General features: G+C 41.7%; 1 protein-coding gene across 4 annotated transcripts in view; it reads right to left on the bottom strand.

Moving 5' to 3' along the window:
- The window catches only part of LOC144685809 (peroxisome proliferator-activated receptor gamma coactivator 1-alpha-like), a 150575-nt gene that overhangs the window by 17564 nt on the left and 110614 nt on the right, over positions 1-22397 (bottom strand). For 2 of the 4 annotated variants that reach the window (XM_078550713.1, XM_078550714.1), the window contains 7 exons: positions 16125-16301; positions 10705-10896; positions 9192-9314; positions 6380-7754; positions 4788-4827; positions 4515-4588; positions 779-1631 (listed from right to left, as the gene is read on the bottom strand). In XM_078550713.1, the coding sequence (XP_078406839.1) occupies positions 779-1631; positions 4515-4588; positions 4788-4827; positions 6380-7754; positions 9192-9314; positions 10705-10896; positions 16125-16301 (2834 nt within the window). The remainder of the gene's footprint in view (positions 1-778; positions 1632-4514; positions 4589-4787; positions 4828-6379; positions 7755-9191; positions 9315-10704; positions 10897-16124; positions 16302-22397) is intronic. The other 2 variants (XM_078550716.1, XM_078550715.1) reach the window with 2 other exon arrangements.

A 22397-nucleotide genomic window follows, 5' to 3' on the forward strand; every position in this document is an offset into this window, starting at 1 on the left:
TGTGGGTCTGCAGTCACATATAGACCGAAACAGCAGATTTCCTTTCCTAAAGGACATTAGTGAATCAGATGGGTTTTTATAACAATTGGCAATGTTTTCGTGGTCATCATCAGACTTTTAATTCCAGATTTTTATTGAATTCAAATTTTACCATCTGCCATGGTGGGATTTGAACCCAGGTCCCCAGCACATTTCCCTGGGCCTCTGGAATACCAGTCCAGTGACAATACCACTATGTCACCACCTCCCCCCATACAGGACCAATAGCTGCTAGAAGTCTGGGGAGGAGTAAGAGGGAGTGGAGAGAGGGGTGCAGGGCTAGGGGGAACACGGGACTAGGGGTCAGGGGTTTGGATTCAAGACAGGGGGAAAGAGTGGCAATAAACATGGGTTGAGGGAGTGGCGGGGGAGAGAGAGAGATAGAGAGAGAGACTGGGAACTGGGAGAAAGGGAATCTGGGAACTAGGAGCCAGGAGATGGGGCTAAATTGAATTCAGAGCTAGTGGACTTGTGAAACAGATTTCCAGGAAAGGTAATTAATTTGGTTCTGTTGCAGTGGTGGATTCTGGTTAATAGAGATGTCAATGATGCGGATTTTTTTCAGGGTAGTAGAATTGAACAGTGTTCTTCAAAGTAGGAGATCAACTGGAGGCAGCGGGGGTGGGGGAGAGTGGTCAGACAGTCCATGATGCTGTGTAATTGATGAGATGAAGGACCTGTGCTTGGTCCAAAATTTATGTTTTTATCCTCTTCAAAGTGCATATTTTGAATATCCTACCTGGCAGATTCCCTTTTCACTGGAGACCTGGATTGTGCGCGTGAAGCTCCAGAAGTTGTTTTGTGCTGTTGGTTAGAGCAGGGTTTTGTTCGTTCCCTGTTGAATTGATGTTCTTGAGGGTGTAAAGGGTCCTTTGGTGGTGACTTGGATTGTTTATGAAAGGAAATGGATGGTGACAGAGCCCAAGAACTGGTGTCAGGCTTCTTCACCCAAGTTTGTAGTTTTATATCTGAATAATAGCAGCGTTTATTCGGATCACAATCATTTCCTTCAAACGTATGCTGCTTCTCCTCCTCAGTAATGGCTTCTTCTGGGTAACCAAAGTGCTTGAATAATTTGGCTCTTATCTCTTGGTCTCTCATTGATTTCTTATTGCTGCTCTGAACTGGAAGCTCTTTGCTCATCTCCACTTTCTCACTATTAGGTCCATGATTTGGAATGGGAGACATCTTCTGTCTCTTTTCACTGTAAAGTGTATAATTGTCATGCTTTTCTTTTACATTCTGTTGGCCACTGGAGTTTGGAAGTTCATAAAGTCTCAGAATATTTCTTTCGGTTTCAGTTTCTGATCTATACAATTGACAGTAGTCATGATCACCAAAGCATCTGGTATATGACCGTTTAACTTTTTTGCCTTCCATTTGAATGGGGGTAACGGTGGCTTTGCTAAGGTAAGCATAGAGCTCAGTTTGCTCAGGGTGTTTATTAACAAGATTTTTTGACAAAGAACTCCAATGATTCTTTGATGGTAATTGGTTAATTGTGTTGCCAACAGATGACTCAATCTTTATTGCTGTCTTGAAAGGATCATCTCGAGTTGTTTTGTGTGGTGGAGTAGTTGGAGGCGTAAGTCCTAGAGAAAACATATTGAACATTGGTACTCATTATGATACAATAATTGTCATTATATTGTGTGGCATAAAGGAGAGAGTGTTTCATTCCATTAATACAACATCTTGGTGTTTTACACTTTGCCACAGACACAACCATGTTTCGGGTAACGGACAAAACAAAGTTCCTGTTTTTTTACATTTCTATGTCAAATTGGACACAGCTCCATGTGTTGCATTTTTGGGGTATTCCCTACTGTACCTCTGGAATTATGCCTCTCAGAAGTGTGAAAGACTAAGACCTCACACTGTATATTTCTATAAAATACATAGAGGGGGGAATTTTCACGTCGGCATGTGGGGGCGGGCCCAGCACACCGACGCGTAAAATGACGCACGGTGATGTCGGGCGTGCGTCCCAATGTCGCTGTGCATCATTCAGATCTTTCATTCAGCGGATGCATGCCAGAGGCAGTTGCGCGCCCGCCGAACTGTCAAAGGCCTGTTAAGGCCAATAAAAAAACCAATTGAAGTCATTATCAATGCTGCCCGTCCAACCTTAAGGTTGGTGGGCAGGCGAAGAGCCCAAGCGGCCTTTATGTTTTTCAGGAAACCTCATCCACAGGCGGGATGAGGTTTCCTGAAGGTTTTATTAAATCAATAAATAATTTTTCCACATTTTATAAACATGTCCCAGCTCATGTGACATTGTCATGAGGGGGCATGTGTAAATTGTTTTTAACTTTCTTGATTAAAAATTCTCAATGTGTTCTTAATCTCCCTGAGGCAGCTCAGTGACTTGGAGATTTTTGGGCTCTTCTGCGCACATGCGCAAAAGAGCACAGGATCCGACTCTCCCTCTTCCCCTCCGTCCGCACAGGTAGCGCTACCGGCCGTGTGTCACGCTGGGCAGGCCTTAATTAGCCTGCCCATGTAAAATTGCGACGCAGAGCCGATTGCAAGTGGCGATCGGCTCCGCACCCGCCCGCTCCTGATCGGCCCGCCTGACGGAGAAAATTCTCCGATGAGATATGCTCATTGCTATTTCTAAAAATTTTAAATCTGAACAAAGACTTTTAAAATGTCTGAAACTAGCTGTGACCCCTGAACAAAATAAGCCACTTGGCAGTTTTAGGAAAACTCACACCTCGTTATATCTGAGGACCCACTAATGACCCTCTGTGGACTATACAGCCTAACTTCAAAGAGAGCTAAACAAAGGCCTTCTGCATTTAATAACCCAGGCTGGCCAGAGGGAGATGGATTGTTTGCTAAGACAAAGGCCCCGCAACCTTCCTTTCAATTCCTAATGGCTGAGACATTTACCAGTCTTTGGAATCCAGATGATGGATACACATCCTTTGTCAAAGATGGTGGCGAGGTCGGAGTCACGTGACAAGGGCCTCTGGCTTATGGAACAAGTAATATTGCCTTGTTGAACTGAAAAGCTCAATCTGCTGTTTAACATCTGACTAGAAGGCCACACCAAAGGAGCCCTGGCCCAGGTTGGGCACCTAGCTCCAACTACCCTGTTTCTGTTGAAAGTTCTGCACCATCGCCTTCAAGACTGATTTATCTCTGCATGACTATCTCATCTTGTGAAGTCAATACCACCCAGAAAAGTGAATTAAAAGCATAAGTTTTTAGCCTGCCAACCTCCATGAAGGAAAACTTCATTGGACTTTGATTCTGGACTCTGGACCCATGTGAAACAATATTTCTTTTCTGTGATCTCTGTACTGTGAATCTTTCTTTTCTCTATCCCTCTTTTTACTATCTGAAAGAGAGGGGAATGTTGCAAACTCTCTTTTCGCATTTTGTGTGTGTGTATGAATAGACATACCCTTTGAGTTCATCCTATATTAAATTTGCTGTGGGATTATTAATAGAAAATTGGATCGCAACAAAACCGAGAGGTTGGGAAATATGCCACCACTTGCCAAGAGAGAATCAAATCAAATCACCTTCCCCCAGGAGCTAATTGTAACTGGGCAACCTGGAAGTGCCTTAACAGACTTAGGACTGGTGTAGGTCGTTCAAAGGTGTCACTAAGCAAATGGGGATATACAACCAGCCCGACAACTTGTGAATGTGGAACTGAGCCACAGACTATGCAACATCTCCTGCAATGCCAATCGCTAGAGGAACCCTGCACTGTCGCAGATCTTGCTGAATTCAACAACAAGGCGCAAAAATGTGTCCAGTTCTGGCTGGGCCATGTATAGACTGTCCGTGATAAGAAGAAGACCTTTCTGTTTATGTACGAGTGGTGAGAGAAGAAATTAGTGCTGTTTAAATTAACCCCCCTCCTGTCTGTAACAGATGTGAAAGTACATTAGAAATGCATCTAAATTATCTCATTCATATTTATCTGATAACACAAAGTAACCCCCCCAAAAAACCATGAGCCACAGTGAACTAGCACCCCCACTTACAAAATGTAATATTTGTTTTGTGTCTGTACATGCAATACAAGTGCTAACATTCTGCTCACAGCAGAAACACATTACAGACCTGACAAGGGAGTGACATTAGACTGACTTAACTTTATTGTTGTCCTTTTCTCAGTAAACATGACGCAGGTATTTAAATCAGAAATTCTTAAAGTTATCTATGTCAGCCTAAAACAGCTTCAACAGATATATGAAGAAACTAGTAGATTACAAAAAAAAATGCAGCACTATTTCCACACACATTTCTATGGGTATAAGACATTGCTATTTCTCGTCTTTGATTTGTCTTATTTTGAAAGATACCTAGGCACTGGCACTTGTTTTTAGCTAAGCGAAAAACAAAGAAGAAATTTCAATCTTTTATAAAATTCTTCTCTCTCCTAAACCAGTCTGAGGACAACATGATGCTTATCTGAATTAATAATGGCCTCAGTTGTGAGATTGTATTCTTACCAGCAGTTCCACACAGTTCTACGCTCAGTGTTTGTTCAAAGGGTTTGTTTTCAAGAGGGGAATCTTTGGAGTCACTGACAATAGGAAAAATAAGATCAATGAAACTATGCTATACTTAAAGTAATATATTAAATATACCAAACACAAGATCTTGAAATTACATTGCAAAGCATTGACTTGGAAATGATGGAAATCTAATCTAAGAATGCAAGCTTTAAGAGCCAGATCGTGTTTCGCATCTACTGAATCCTAACTCTATAGAGTTTCACTTACCTTTCAGACTCTGGACTCAGTAACAAGCTTGTAGGTTTAGCTGCAAAAATAAATGTTTAGAAAATGTCAATTATAGAGTAACCTGTTGCTATTCTGTAAATTTTGTACATCATTTGATTATTAGTAATTAGAGACTTCAAATATTGAGAAACAAGAATTTTTGACCTCAAAGTTTATGTCAGAACATATTGAAAATACACAGCTTTAATAGGATCAAAAATACACAGAATATTAGAAAGGAAATAGGTAAGATTTTAAGGCAGATTGAAAACAAGCAATTGAATTTGACAGAAATGAGAATATACACCAATTAAAATCATTCATATGTAGCAAAAAAATTACCATTCCTAATTCTTTCTCAGCTGTAAAGGATGAGTAATTGTGAAGAGTGATATAATCAAAGATGCATTGGAAAACAATAGCCTGGCTTGGGATTGTCCCTTATATATAGATTTTGTCCTGGTACATAAGGAGCATCAGCTTCATCAAACTACACTACTGTAAAACTGGCACACCCTCTGGACACTGGTACTTTGTATGTAGATGACTTATTACAGGTAGAAACTTCCAACATCCACTGCTGCTTTGTCAGGCCTACATGTGATCAAGTGCTGTTTATTTTAACATTGTTTAGTGTATTTTAAAGTTAGAGCTACCTAAAGCTGTTGTTTTCTCATCATCTTCAGTCAATGGATGAATGGGTAAATGGAAAGACTGATAGTTTTCTATCAACACCATTTAAAATGTACACCTGCTCCATATCATATGCCCTTTTTGTGCGTTTTGCCCCAACAGGATGCAGACTACTTCCCCATCTGATTTCTGTGTATTGCTGCACTTTAGCACGATTTAGCTAACCATTCCTTTCAGAGTAAATGGACACAATAAAGTTATTCCATCCAATATATTAAACACACCATACTGGCACCAGAGACAAATAGGAATAGGGTTTCTGAACTGTTGTACTACAGTTTCTATTGAAATTGGAAATTATCAGCTGGTGCTTTATCAATTTCAAGCAACCATAATGGAGAAAAAGATTATTTTAAGGGTGGAAGCCAGTACTGGGAGAATTTCAACCAGGGAGACACAGAAACCTAGGGATGGAGAGAAGGCCCCTTTAAGATGTTCCTACACTGAAATAGGTGCAAACTTTAAAATGTGGTTCAAACCTCCAGTACTAATATACTAAATCATTTTTTTTGAAACTACAGTATTAGCAGATGATTTTTTTTAAAAATCGTCTCAACATTCCAGTTAAATGTTAAAGGATGCAACAAATTATCATGAAATAAGATGCCATCTCTTGGTATTCTCGCTACAAAAAGTGAGGAAAAAAACAAGGCAAAAGCAAATCACATCATTGTAAGAAACAGCCAGCAGAGAAATGTTGCCTCAAAAAGGTAATATGGTAGTGAGAATAAACAGTGCCTGAAAATGGTTACAGGAGTTAATCTTTCAGCATTAATGAAAATGAATGTAATTTTCCAAAAGACTGGAGGAATGTTATAATAAGCTTTGAAAGAGATTCAGGGGCATAGTTTTGTATAATTATTAAAAAGAATGAAGCAGATAGGCTAAATAGGATTTACCTAGCTTTCTGCTAGTCTTGATTTCTTGCATCTTGGTTTCATTTAATGGGAAGTCCTGTGCAGTGGAGGCTTGGTAGTCCTCAACTATATTACAGCATGGAACCATGGAAACTGTAGGAAGGTCAGGAATAAACGAGCTTTCTTCATTGTTGTTCTCCTCAGTCCATTGCACTCGATTATAAGATTGCAGATGCCGCTGGTCATCTGGCACAATGTGTGCACCACTGTCACAGAGTTGCTGTCCAGAACAATCTATCTCAATTTCTGCTACCTGCTCCTTCTTCTCCTCCTCCTCGAACATCGTCTGCATATTCACTGACCCAGATTTCTTTAGAGTTCTCTTCAGGTCTATTCTAGTCAAACTGCTATCTGAAGCTGATTCTAAATCGGAGCTCAGGACCTCATTAGCCTGAGGGTTCAATCTCAATGAGCGTCGAACCGCAAGGCATGTATTTCCCTGTTTCCTTGCTGTGTCCCCCATTTTAGCAGCTTTGCTCTTACTGCATTTCTTTCTGTGCTTTTCCAGAGTACATTTGATGGTTTCAGTACAATAAGCACTGTCACATTCATGCTTGGGTACTACCTGAGGCCGAACAGTCTGGCCTTTACCAGATTTTAGAGTGTAAACAGGATATAAAGGATTGTGAAGTCTATAAGGCTTGCTCACATCTATAGCAATATTTTTTTCCAATAGTTCCCTTAGTATGGAACTTTTGGAAAGCTTTCTTATATTCCACTTGCACATGTCTGGAGTGCTCCTTCCCAGCCCTGGACTGACATTTGAATTTAAGGGATTCTGTTTGTCTACACCGGGGTGTATAAGCTTCTGCAGAGAGCAGGCAGTGTTTTGTTTTTTATAACTGCCATTGCAGCTACCACCTTGTTCAGTCATATCTAGCAGGTATTTCCTAGGTGGAAGACAATAGGTGTGCATGTACTTAATAAGCTCAATTACTGAATGTAATTCCGCTTCTGTGGTAAACTGCGTGCTTTTAGTCCAATTGCCCGTTGCTGATGCAACCACATCTTCAGACTTAATGGGTGCAACGCAAGATGTGTCATTTCGCAGGATTTTGTGTCCTTGTTTGTGTTCCCCATTCCCATTATTGAAGCAATCCAATTCTTTGTTAGCACCATCATTAACACAATTGTCATCAACATCACCATCATCCTCACTCTCACCTTGCTGGTGATGTGACTGATGATACTGTGAAGTCCACACTGGACTGCTTTGGTCTTTATTAGTGAGTTTGGAATCATCTGTTTTAAACAGGGAAGGGCAGGTAGTTGAAGTCAGGTGCTTGTGTAACTCTGTGAATGCTCGATGCTGACGTTGACAGGTACTGTGTTGCTTACTGCCCTGTGGGCCTTCCACCTTTTTTTAAAAAACAAAACAAAGAAAGGATTAAGAGCACAATAAATGTGAAACAGATCAATTCATTAATATTTGAGTTTTTACACTCTTCCTTGTTCCCCTACAATTTCCCCACTCTTCAAGTTGGTGATGCAGTGGGAATGGTTTCAAAGACATTGAAAGACATTTGATACCTCATCTACGCAGCTGTTCCTCATGTGTGAGTAGATAATGGAGAGTCCACATGCTATTTCAACATGGGGCAAGATTTTTCCAATGGCAGGGTTTTCAGCACCTGAAGGGTCAGCGGGGAATGCAACCCTGCTGATACTGGCTTCCCCGCAGTCACTGAAGCATTCATTGACTGGAGATGGAACTTCTGCCCCTCACTCGGGCAGAAGCTCCACCTCAGAGAGCTGCCAGCTAATCTGATTTGCCGGCAGCTCTGTAGTTCCAGCAGCAGTGGTCAGGACTTGGACCACAAGCAGTCCCCAGATTCTCTGTCCCAGAGTCCATGACCAGGTAAGTGCAGGGGTCTCACAACATGGAGGGGTGGTGAGCCCCAGAGATGGGTGGGAAGAGTGGGGTGGGCATCTGAAAGTAGAGGTTAAGCGGGGAGGGAACACCTGCGGGGGACTGATCTTGGGGAGGGTGCACCCGATGCGGAAAGTGGGCCCTTGAGGGTGGCGCACCCCCCTTCACGCCCGAGGCCCAAGCAGGATGATCTGCCAGGCTTACGCCTTGCTGCTGAACTCTTCCCGCCACCCTCAAATTGAGGCCGGGCAGGAAGCAGCCCTTAAGTGCGGTCATCAATTGGCCACTCAAGGGCCTCAATTGGGGCGGGGGTGGGTGTCGACCCCACATAAAACTGCAGACAGGTCGGGGGGCGAGCAGGAGGGCAGCACGAAGGCCACACGGGGAATTTAAAAGCCCCTCCACCTGCAACCCTGCTGACAGAGGACCATAAAACTCTGCCCAAGGTCTTCACAACCTTTCCTCACCTAAAGTCCACACATACATACACATCCAGCAGGGGGCATTAAAATGCAGTTTAATAGGAACCCTGTTAGACCTTTACTCTCCCTAAACCACTGGCACTGAGGCAGTATCCACATCATTGCCCAGGCTGCAATCATTTTAGAAATCAAACCTGGAACATTCCTGGTTTTGCATAATTCTTCAAAACATCAATTATAGACAATATTCTAACCAACTGAGCCATCAGAGAAAACTCTGCATTACAACCACTTCACTGAAATATTTCTACTCTTATTTACCTCTCTGATTTCAATTTAAAGTGCCAAATTAAATTTTAAAAAACCCTCATCATCATATACAAGAGAAAATGTTGAAAAGCCAGTATCCTTGACATTGATTTAATAACATTTCGTGTAGCTCATTAAAAGGCTTAATAATCACATTAGCTACATTTATGTGCAATGTTCTCTAAGCGAATACCTTGATAGAAGGACGATGTGATTTTGACTTGTAGTTACTGGATGCATGGCGCGTCGTGTTGCTTCCCTTTTGCCGTTCATAGTTTAACTGCACATTTTGTGGCGCCAGAAGAAGTTTCCTTAACTATCAAAAAGTATATGCCAAAATATTACCTCATAAGTTTAACATAAATTTCATTTGTAAACAAAAAAAGCAATAGCAGTATATAGTATAGTATTTCAAATTTTCTTGGTGTTAGATCTTTATAATATATACTGGACAGAGATTGACTGCAGAGCATGTCTTAATAAACCTGCAGTAATGACGGTCTAATCGCTAATCCTCTCGTATGAACGTCAAAGCTCATCAAAGACATGGAGCACACTGACAGTTGGCGTCTGTACTGACAGCTGCTGATGACACAAAACCTGACCGAAAACAGAATAAAGTTGAAACAGTATATATTATAAATAACAACAGACACCAGGGAGCAATATAAAAACTATAATCTAATCTCACATTTCAGATGACAGATTATAAACTGCTCATGCATTGACATGATTAATGGAATCACCTGAATCCTCTGATCAGCCTACTGGGTTGCCAATATGCCCAAGTATGTACTATTTTTTGCATCCACCACTTCTTTGAAAATTCTGACTCATTTAAATATCCACAAGATTTATTCAACAAAAATAGAGTTATTTCTGGTATAACAAAGTTAGTACAAAAATTCACTTTGACAAAATAAAACTGAATGGTCACATTTACTAATTTTTTTAAAAATTAGAGGAAAGCTATAGATGACATAATGTGAAGAAAATGTGCATGAATCTTTTGGTCCAAGCATGGTCAAATATGATCTTAGCTACTTTGTAGTTAAATGTTACAGTGAAAGGATTAACATAACTAATTATACCAAGTGCATTTATACTTTTTCAATCTACTAAACCTATTCAATTTATTTAAGTATACTGTTACAGATATGTTGTGCTTTATTTCTGGCCTACAAATTCATATTTAATTAAAATATTAGGATACAGACCTGGGCAAGGAACCTAAAGAGATTAATTTTCCCTTTCAATGGAGGGGATGGCATTGGTGTAGGTGGATGGTGGCAGGGGGGAGGGTGCGCGGGGAGCAGATGAGTGTGGGTGAGTAGAGAACTGACCATCTTAATCTAAATTTGAGAGAGCTCTTTATGGCCAACCACTGGTGGCATTTGGGGTGACAGCACAGGCTCATCAATTGCAAGCCTATTTAAGAAAAATGTTGCAGCTGGTTGTAACATTTTTAAATGAATGGCATATATTTTATATCTTATCTTATGCATTTTTTATTTCAGCAACCTATTTTAATAATATAAGTGATTAATGGTACATGCAATTTAACAGGAAACAAAAAAAAACTTATTTTGCTATTTTTAAACCTGAAAATTAAAAAAAATCAGACCTTATTTTGCCTACATTATACCCATGCAGCGGGTACCCAGAGGCTCATCCAATTCCTTTTAAACAGTAGGAAGGATTCTTACTAGAGATGGTTCATCAGCCTTTGTGGTGGGAGGACTGCCATCTGGTGTTGATAATGAGGCAGTTTCCAACGAATCAGTCACAACTCCATCTGCAAGTTCCTTGAACGCAGACAGGCTCACATCATCTTCTTGGATGTCGTCCAGTGTCTCAGTGAGAGCAGCCAGCAAGGCCTCATTTTCTTCCTCTATGATCTACAACATAAAAGTAAAGAGATAACGGCATTTGACACATTTGCACTGCCTTTAATTTTGCAACTATGAAGAACATAGAATTTTACATTTTAATTTTAATTTTAATCTCTTCTGTATAAACTGAGCAACACAGATGGATGCTTTTCTACTATCTTGTATACCCATTGGGATTTGAATCTTGGAAGCCTGCAATTTTCTGCATCCCACTTAATCTATTGCCTGGTGGGAGCAATGTGAACTTTGTTTTTTTTTATATATAATAATGCAGATTGAAAAGAACTGTAACAAGGTCAAAAAAATTACTCTGGCAGCTGCTAAGAGCACAAAAGGCTCAGAGAATTTGCATGATCAACTGGCAGGCCAAAATTCAGAAGCTTTTTGAGGTTGAAAGCATGCTCTAGCAAATCATTTATACCATGTTTGTACTTCTATACAAAAGCAGCAAGGTTCTAGACAATTACATTGGTTGTAATATATTTCCATAGGTGGAAACAACCATGAGGAGCTTCATCACTGTTGCTCTTTATTGCATCAGTATTGAGTGCTGAGGTGCCCCTGCTGAATTTCTTCTGTTTCAGCATGGTGGTTATATTAATGGTCTTGTAATCCAGAGACCTGGGCTAATAAAACCAGAGAATGTCATTTCTGGGCACTCAGGGAATTTGAATCTGGAACTAAAAGGTTAGTACCAGTAAAAGTAAATATGAATTTAATTGGTTCCATGTCCTTCAAGGAAGGAAACCCTACCCATTCTGGCCAAATGACTCCAGACATTGACTCTTAATTGCCTCTTGAAGTGGCCTAGCAAGTCACTCAGTTAATGCTGCAAGAAGAACAAGAATCAAACTAGAAAGGCCACTTGGCTGCAAACTAGATATTGAATCAGGATACCCAGCTCAGAAAACACTGCAAAATCATCTTCATTAACATCCAGGAAAGCTTTCCCACAGACTAATCAAGCAACAAGCTCACAATAAAAACAGAATTACCTGGAAAAATTCAGCAGGTCTGGCAGCATCGGCAGAGAAGAAAAGAGTTGACGTTTCGAGTCCTCATGACCCTTCAGCAGAACTGAGTAGGAGTTTGGGGGTGGGGAGGTTGGGTCGCCTGCTGAAAGCCACTCGGCTGCCCTTGCTGCCGATATCCCAACTACCCCCCTCCTCGACCTATATCTGAAGGGTCATGAGGACTCGAAACGTCAATTATTTTCTTCTCCGCCGATGCTGCCAGACCTGCTGAGTTTTTCCAGATAATTCTGTTTTTGTTTTGGATTTCCAGCATCCGCAGTAGTTTTTTGTTTTTAACAAGCTCACAATAGTTCTACTCACAGAATCATGCCCGTCTGTCAACATATCAAGTTCCTCCATCACCAAGTCTAGATATTTCCAATTAATATCCGCTAATGGGCTAGCTGAATACCGGTGGCAGGTAGGAAAGTCGGCACGTGGGAAGTTCAAAAAGCAAACCCTTGTGGGCTCCTGCAGGGGCATGGGAGGTGGGATCCCTCATTGTCAGGCACTCGGTGCCTGATCAAGGAACCTGGCCTCAGGAGTTTGGGGGTGGGTCGCCTGCTGAAAGCCACTCCGCTGCCCTTGCTGCTGATACCCCAACTAACCCCCTCCTCGACCTATATCTGACCCTCACCAGGGATGTTTGATCTCTTTAGGAATGCTTTGAAGTCATCGATAAAGCGTTTCCACTGTCCCCCTGGGATTCTTTTGCCATGCCCGAGTTCTGAGTAAAGCAGCTGCTTTGGGAGTCTGGTGTCAGACATACGAATGATATGTCTCATCCAGTGCAGCTGGTTTTGAGTGATTAGCGCCTCGATGCTGGGCATGTTGGCTTGGGAGAGGATGCTGCTGTTGGACTGCCTTTCTTGCTACTGGGTTTGAAGGATCTTGCAAAGGCATTGCTGATGGTACTTCTATAGTGCTTTGAGATACCCGCTGTAGATTGTCCTGTCTCTGAAGCATAAAGCACCGCAGGGATCACTGCTGCCTAGTAAGCCAAGACCTTAGTCTGGGTTTGAAATCTTGGTCTCAAATATCTGTTACTCAGTTGGCCGAAGGCTGAGCAGACACATTGGAGGCGATGATGCATCTCATCATCGATGTCTGCCTTAGTCAGACTGGAAACGCCACCACACCTCAAGAGAAAAGCAGCACTATTACAAGCAGCTGAAGGGAGCAGGATAGCATGAAATCTGTGACACAATGAACAAATACGGAGTAGACAGAACACGGCGGACCCAATAACACGTGGACATCAATGACATGCGCAGTTCCTTCAGCGCTGTCAAAATGATCCTTGGCCCAAGCACTCAAGGGCTCATGCACTAACCTGATCCTGAGTGAAGTTGCAAAAGCCATTCAACAGCTGAAAAATAACAAGGCCTCAATAACAGATGGAATTGCTACTGAAATTCTAAAACATGGCAGAGATACACTCCTGGCACAGCTGCACAACCTCCTATCCCTCATTCGGGGAGGTGAGTGCATGACAAGGGATCGCAGGGATGTTGTGATCATGACTATATTCAAGAGAGATTGCGGTAACTGCAGATGAATCTCCCTGCTATCTGCCACAGGAAAGATCACTGTAAGGATCCTCCTCAATCACCTCCTCCCAGTGGCCGAAGAACTCCTTCCAGAGTCGCAATGCAGGTTTTGCCCATCAAAAGGCGCCACAGACATGATCTTCATTGTATGGCAAATTCAAGAAAAATACAACACAATGTGTCATCTACATTGCCTTTCTCTACCTCATGAAAGCCTTTGACTCTGTCGACCACAAAGGCTTATGGAGTATCCTCCTCAAATTTAGCAGTCCTCAGAAATTTGTCACCATTCTCCACCTACTCCACAATGACATGTAAATCGCATTCCTCAACAACAGAACAACCACAGACCCTATCTCGGTGAAAACTGGGGTCAAACAATGTTTTGTAATTGCACCAACTGTCAAGATATAAGAATGTCTATAATGTTATTGGAAATTATTTTAAAATAGAGTTCTAGTGTGTGTGTGTGTGTGTGTGTGTGTGTGCGCGCGAGAGAGAGAGAGAGAGTGTGTGTGTCTTAATTAGATTAAAGCCAGAATTACCTGGAAAAACTCAGCAGGTCTGGCAGCATCGGCGGAGAAGAAATCAGTTAACGTTTCGAGCCTTCATGGCCCTTCGGCAGAACTGAGAACTCTCAGTTTTATTTATTTGTTTTTTTTTGTAAAAATATACTTTATTCATAAAATTCATTCATTCATTCATTCATTCATATATTTATTTGTTTTATAAAAGCTTCAGGAAACCTCATCCCACCTCTGGATAAGATTTCCTGAATAACGCAAAGGCCGCTTGGGCTTTTCGTCTGCCCATTAACCTTAAGGTTGGATGTGCAGCGTTCTTGAATTCTTTAATTCATTTCCTAATGGTCTTAATAGGCCCTTAACATTTCGGCGGATGCGCAGCCGACCCTGGAGCGCGCCTGCCGAACGAAATATCGCGATGATGTCAGGATGCACGCCCGACATCATCACGCATCATTTTACATGTCAGGCCCGCCCCCGCATGCTGACTGGAAGATTCTGCCCACTATGTCTGTCCTAATTCTCTTGAAGCCGCTTTGCATCTTCCTCACAACACACTCCCACCTAGCGTGGTGTCATCCGCAAACTTAGAAATATTACATTTGGTCCCCACATCCAAATTATTAATAAATATTGTGAACAGCTGGGACCCGAGTGCTGATCCTTGTGATACCTCACTATTCACAGCCTGCCAACGCGAGAATGACCTGTTTATTCCTACTCTCTGTTTCTGCCTATTAACCAATCCTTAATCCATGCCAGTATATCACCTCCTATCCCATGTGCTGTAATTTTGCTAACCAACCTCCTGTGGGGGACTTTATCAAAAGTCTTCTGGAAATCCAAGTACACTATATCCACCAACCCCCCTTTATCAATTCTGTTAGTAACATCCTCAAAAAACTCCAACAGGTTCATCAAACATGATTTCCCATTCATAAATCCATATTGACTATGCCCAATTAGATTATCATCCATGTGTCAATTTATCACATCCTTTAGAATTGATTTTAGCATTTTCCCTACTACTGATGTAAGGCTAACAGGTCTGTAGTTCCCTGTTTTCTCTCTCCCTCCCTTCTTCAATGGTGGAGAGACATTTGCCGCCTTCCAATCTGCAGGAACCATTCCAGAATCTATAGAATTTTGGAAGATGATCACCAATGCATCCACTATCTCTATCGCTACCTCTTTCAAACTCTGGGATGTAGGCCATCAGGTCCGAGGGACTTATCAACCTTCAGTCCCATTACTTTCTCCAATGCAGCCTTCTTAATAATACACATTTTTTAAAATTCCTCATTCTCTCTAGTGCCTTGGATCTCTAATTCTGGGAGATTTCTTGTATCTTCTACAGTGAAGACAGGCACAAAGTAATCATTTAGCTTCTTTGCCATTTCTCTATTCCCCAATACAAATTCTCCTGACTCTGCTTGAAATGGATCCACATTTCTCTTAGCGAAACGTTTCCCTTTCACACACCTATAGAAGCTTTTACAGTCCGTTTTTATGTTTTTTGCTAGTTTACATTCATATTCTGTTCTCCCTTTCTTTATCAGTTTCTTGGTTCTCCTTTGCTGTATTCTAAAATGCTCCCAATCCTCAGGATTACTACTATTTCTGGCAACTTTTCTTCTCTTTTCTTTTGATCTTATGCAATCTTTAACTTCCTTTTTAGTCATGGTTGACTGAGTTTTCTTTTTGGGTTTTTGTGCCTTAAAGGAATGTATAATTGCCATAAACGATGTAATAATTCTTTAAAGATTACCCATTGCATATGTACGGTCATAATTTTAAACTAATTTTCCCAATCCACCTCAGCCAATTTGCCCCTCAAGCATATTTCATGGAATGACCCTGTGTGTGTGATGCAAGTGTTCATTACATTGATAGTAATTAGATTTATATATATTAAACTACCCCAGTGTGGTCTTCAATATCCTTTGGCTAATACATGAGCGTGCACAGCCTGATAATCAATAATGATCTCAGTTTACCACTTCCCATATAAAATATATAGAAATGACATATGATTAGCATAACAAAATGTTTTAGCTCCAGTGGAACTTCAAGGAATTATCTTCTACTAAGTTTAAGCTTATTTACCATTTTCAGAATTAAGCACAAGAACTGAAATGCATACTTACTTCAAAAAGCTCAGAATCATCTGTACTATACTGGCTGGAACTTATTTCTGTTTGGTCATTGTCCCACCGAAGTTCACTAAGGCAGCTAACTGAATCAAGGTCATTCACGTCCAGCTGGGAAAGGTCAATTTCTGGAAAGTCTGAATATAGTCGGTCCTCACCAGCCACTGAACCAAACTGCAAGACAAGGAGTATAATCAGAGTTCATCTGCTATAAACCTCAGTCACAGAAAAAAGGAACAATCTAGATAAAATTAACCTTTTAACATGGCTTGATACAGTAATAGCTTTTTGATGATCACTGTGACAGTGCAAATTTGATGGCAAAGTAAAAGTATGGACCAACTATTTTTTCCCCCATTGACTTTATCCTTGTCATATTAAATACAGTTAATATTTCAAAAATTCTGCATGGTAAAGCATTGTGTAGAATTACTACCACACTCTGACTCTAATGGATTGACTTCATGTCTCGATCTTAAGTCTAAAAAAGGCATTTATATGCCTTTTGTTGATAGGAATTTAGTTCTTGGCAAGCATAGGTTAGGAATATATCAGTCAGGTCAATTTTACGATAATCACTTTCCACTATCATAGGTAATAATGCTTTCCTTGCAGGCATGTAATCTGAGCAATTAAAAAAGCATAAAATGTTTTGCAACTTCTCTTTCCAGGTTAATATTCATCCCTTGAAACAACACCAAAGCAGATTAACTCGTTAGTTGTCTTGTTTGCTGCTTGTGTGGCCTTGCTGTTCACAAATTGTCTACACAACTGTCTACACAAGAACAGTGATTACACTTCACTAATAAATCTTTTGCTGTGAAGTGCTTTGGGATGTCCCGAGAACATAAAAGGCACTAAATAAGCACAGTTAATTTAATTTATGCAGTTTTACAGGCAATACATATACAGTTAAATTGCATTTCAAGGATAGAAGTATCCAAAATCTACACGCTAGGCCCTTCAAAGTTGAGGTCAAATAGTACCTTTATTCTTTCAAATACAGATGACAGGTAAATGGTACATGATACATGCTTAACTTTCCAGGGTTAGCCAATGTTAATGTTATACCATGCACAGTATGCGACAGACTACAGAAAGAATAAGAAAGTATAATGTGGGTGTGTCTAACATTAAGAGGGTGAAAATGGATCTGAAGGAACCCACTTTCTAGGTAGAAGACAGGTGCAAAGAAGTTGCCAAGCAATGTTAGTAAAACATCCAACACTACTTTGATTTGGGCCTGGTGACTGCCTAAAGCATAGATCAGGTCTCATTTAGATGTATTCATGTGTTAGGATCATGTCTGAAAATTGACTTGTCCCGAATGTAAGGCCGAAAGAGGAACCATTAGAAAATTTACCTTAACGTGAAGCTAAGAGAAGCAGGAGCACTCCAGGTGCAGGCCACTGCCAGCTTCCTCTCACCTTTTCCCAATTTCCTCCCACAACTTTCCCCAAACTCACATTAGGCTCCCATCTTATTACCGCCCCATCCTTAATCATGCTGTCGGCCTTATTAGGCACTTCTAGTACATGCTGTGTCTGAATCACACTCAATTTGGGCATGATACAATTTCTAGACCATAGTACTTAATCAATTTGGCGGCAGCCTGACTGTCCATAACAGCATTAGAATTATACACATACTATTCAGCTGAGCAGTTAGATTCGGCACACTTCAGGGCATGAAGGACAAAAGGGTATTATAATGACTTAAAAACCCAAATAAAATTCACTATTGTTATTACCTCATGAGGCCTAGAAACCTCTCTCACAAATGATATGACAACAATAATGCAAAATGCAATAGTGCAGGATTTAATTTATTCTACAATGCTTGATAAGAAGGTTGAACATGGGTTTGAAGCAATCTTACAATGCAGTGCTATCAGTGCAAATGTTAGGTGACAATTTGTGGTTAATTACAATTTTTATTCTGTTACAGTGATCGCCATGTTAGTGGCTGAGTTATTTTGTTAGTTTTAGAAATATTTACCTACACTGATTCTTCTCCATTTGCTGGTTGGTGTAACAGATAAAGACACAACAAAATAAAATTTAGAAAATGGACTGCCTTGTATGATTCCAATCATAATAAGATAGAAGAATTCCCTTCATACAAAGTACATCAGGCAATCTTTAAATGACAAAATACCTCAATAAGATGGATAGCCATATATCATACTGTGCTGTTTTGAATAAGCTATTACCCACAAGGTCTCCTTTGTAGTAAAGCCTCCAGGAAAGATTCTAGTCACACCTGCTTGCAGGATCTGTGTGCTCAGTGACTTTTTTTAAACAAAATAAATAAATAAGTAAACCTTGGTCTAATCAATTCAAATTAATTTTGCTTGTCTAAATCAGTTCTTCCAATCAGTCCTTTGAAGGTCCTGTAGAGTATGTAGACCTAAGATAATCAATTCTAAATGGTTGCTGAAAGTCACATTTTGGTAATACTGAGGAGGAACAATCAATCTGAGTGAGTTTCCTTCCAGTCTCTGGCAGCAATCTTGATGTCACACTGCAGGTTCACACTAGATGCTGTTGACAGGTAATGCACTTAAAACCCCATCTGTTTCTCGATACTGAATCCCCCTTCTAATGATAGCACTTTCCTTCACTGCAACACAAGGTGACTGCTGTCTGACAGCAAAAGTGCAAGTGTGTGTTTTGATATATTCTGGTAGTCTCACTGGGGATTCAGCTAGTAATCTGAAATATATGTTAAATTTTTTTTTATGATTTCACTCTACTCCTAGGGCAGAATCATCCCAGATTTGCACCAAGTGTGGTAGCAGGCGTGAAAAAAGACATTTTACCCACCAGCCACAATGGCGGGTTTTCACACCGTATCGTCCCATCCCCCGCGCATTCCGCCTCATTAATAATGCATTCACAGGAAACACTCCAGATCACTGGTAGGCGGGCTCAGATTTGCCTGCCACGCTGTGATCTCAGTGCTTCCTCGTTCCAGGCGCCATTTTTAAGCCCACCAGAGTGCAGTCTACTTCATGTCTCCAGACCAGGACTGGGCAAGGGATGGGGTCCTGAGCAGGGAGACACAGAAGAGGGAAACTAAGATAGGCACGTAAGACAGAAAAGTAGAAAGCAAAAGTGGAAGGCAGAGGAAACAAGGGCTAGCAGCAAATAGTGTCATAGTACAAAAAAAGATATGTGAAACTGATAAAAAGACAAGTCTAAAGGCACTGCATCTGAATGCACAGAGCATTTGCAATAAGGTATGCGAATTAACAGCGCAAATAGATGTAAACGGGTACGATATGATTGCGATTACTGAGACATGGCTGCAGGGTGGCCCAGAGGAAGACACAAATAACTTCCCAGAAATGCTAGGGAACCAAGTGTTTAGTGAGGAAGAGGAATTGAAGGAAATTAGTATTACTAAAAAAAGTGCTGGAGAAATGAATGGGACTGAAAGCCGATAAATTCCCAGGGCCTGATAATCTACATCCCAGGGTACTAAAGGAGGTGGCCATGGAAATAGTTGATGCATTGTTTGCCATCTTCCAAAATTCTGTAGATTCTGGAACAGTCCCGGCAGATTGGAGGGTGGCAAATGTAACCCCACTATTTAAAAAAGGAGGGAGAGAACAGAGAATTAGAGACTGGTTATCCTAATATCAGTAGTAAGGTCAATGCTAGTGTCTTTTATAAAGGATTGACAGGCTTCATGAGTCCTCCCATTGCATCGCCTCCCCACTAGCAGTTCAGCTGCACCCAGCCGGACCACAAGTGATTCTGGAGGGACAAGTATGTGTGTGTGGCAGGGCCTTTCGGAGCCTTGTGCAGGCACTCTCCCATGCATGTGCAGCCTTCCTCCATCACACTCATCTTACTGTCCCGAGCATTTTCAATGCTGCCTGCTGGGGTTCTCTTTCAGTTGTCCATCTGAGCTGACCTGCATCTCCGCCCACCCACTTATTGCACTCCCATGCAGCACCTGTGCCTGCCCAACATGCGGCTCCGCTCACTTTTGATTTAGAGTCATAGAGGTCTACAGCACAGAAAAAGGCCCTTCGGCCCATCGAGTCTGCACCGATCAAACAAGTACCTAACTATTCTAATCCCATTTTCCAGCACTAGGCCCATAGCCCTGTATGCCATGGCATTGCAAGTGCACATCCAAGTACTTCTTAAATGTTATGAGGGTTTCTGCCTCTACCACCCTTTCAGGCAGTGAGTTCCAGATTCCCACCACCCTCTGGGTGAAAAAATTCTTCCTCAGATCCCCTCTAAACCTCCTGCCCCTTACCTTAAATAAATGTCCCCAGGTTATTGATCTCTCTACTAAGGGGAAAAGTTCCTTCCTGTCTACCCTATCTATGCACCTCATAACTTTATACACTTCAATCATGTCCCCCCTCAATCTCCTCTGCTCCAGGGAAAATAACCCCAGTCTATCCAATCTCTCCAGCCCAGGCAACATCCTGGTAAATCTCCTCTGCAAAATTCTGAGCAATGGTAATTGTCAAGTCTATCTTCAGCTTCCCCAGTCACCCATGTCTTTTCCCCCATCACACTCGAACCCCCTGACATCACCTTCCACCTCCACACTGACACCTACCAATCCAAACACTTGTCTTTCCAGGATGTCTAGGTGAACGTGCACGTTCTCTACCTTCTGAAAACCCGACCTCCATCCATTTTGACCTCTTCCACCCTTATTTCCCCCCTCCCATCATATTCCCCCCTCCGAACTCCCACCCATATAACCTTCACCCATCCCCCACACCTACTTCCCCATTTGCCGCATTCTCCCCCGTTACACCCTCCTCCCCATATCAAAATCACCACCATCGCACCTCCTGCCAACCTCAACCACCCCGCTACACCTTCCTCTCCCAGTCAAACTTAGTCTTTCCTCCACACCCGCCCCCGGCTACACCTTCCTCTCCCATTCACAGCGAGACCTTCCTCTCCCCCGCCTTGCCGATCATCTGCAGCAGCCCATTGCCAAAATCATGGCGAAGCAGAGCCGAAGCATCAACGGAGACCCCCCACCTTCAGTGAGCTGCTTCGCAGGAGAGTCACGTCCATGAGAATCCACCCAGCATCCTCCAGGGTCCGGGAGCTATAGGGCTCCAACATCTTCTGCTCCCCGGATGTCCATGATCAAAGCAAAGCCCTAACGGTAAGTCTTGACTTCTGCACATCACACTTGTCCAGGCATGTTCTGGGCCGGCGTGTTTCCCCGCTGATGTAATGGAAAATCTGGTGTGTATTTATTTGGCCCTACTACCTTATTCAGTGTTATACATTCATACTAATTTTTGTGGCCTTTTTGTAATTTCTTCCCAATTAAATTTTCTTCCATCTCAAATCTTACTTTCTAGTTTTTTAATTACTGATGTCATCACCAACTTTTAAATAATTTTAAATAAATTAGAAAGTGAATATATTCTAAACTGGCTACACCACCTCTGTTCCCGATGGAGAGTGACTGCCCTTGACATTAAGGCAGCATTTGACCAAGTATAGCATCATAGAGTCTGAGCAAAATTGAAGTTAATGGAAATCGGAGGGGAAACACTGGTTGGAGTCATACCTAGCACGAAGGAAGATGGTTGTGGTTGTTGGAGGTCAATCACCTCAGTTCCAAGACATCACTGCAGGAGTCCCTCAGGGTAGTGTCCTAGGCTCGACCATCTTCAGCTATTTCATCAAACACCTTCCCTCCATCATAAGATAAAATGTGGGGATGTTCGCTGACAATTGTACAACGTTCAGTACCATTCGGAACTCCTCAGATACTGAAGCAGTCCATGTCCAAATGCAGCAATTCGGACAACATTCGGGCTTGGGCTGACAAGTGGCAAGTAACATTCATGCCACACAAGTTTCAGGCAATGACCATCTCCAACAAGAGAGAACCTAACCATCTCTCTTTGACATTCAATGGCATTATCTTCCACTACCAATATCCTGGGGGTTACCATTGACAAGAAAGTGAACTGAGGACATAGAAATACTGTGGCCACAAAAACAGGTCCAAAACTGGAAATTCTGAGGCAAGTAACTCTCCTCCTGACACCCCAAAGCCCGTCCACTATCTACAAGGCACAAGCAGGTTGTTGGAACACGAAATGCTTTACCACAGCAAGTCATTGAGGCATAAACCACTGTATCTCTTAAGAGAAAATTGGACAAATATTTGAAGTAGAAGCAGGGCTACAGGGAGAGCCTGTGACAGTGTGATTAGTTTTGGATTGCTCTAACGAAGATCTGGCGTGGACACAATTCTTTGATG

The sequence above is a fragment of the Cetorhinus maximus genome, chromosome 10 (genome assembly GCF_964194155.1).
Source record: "Cetorhinus maximus chromosome 10, sCetMax3.hap1.1, whole genome shotgun sequence".
Classification (NCBI taxonomy): domain Eukaryota; kingdom Metazoa; phylum Chordata; class Chondrichthyes; order Lamniformes; family Cetorhinidae; genus Cetorhinus; species Cetorhinus maximus.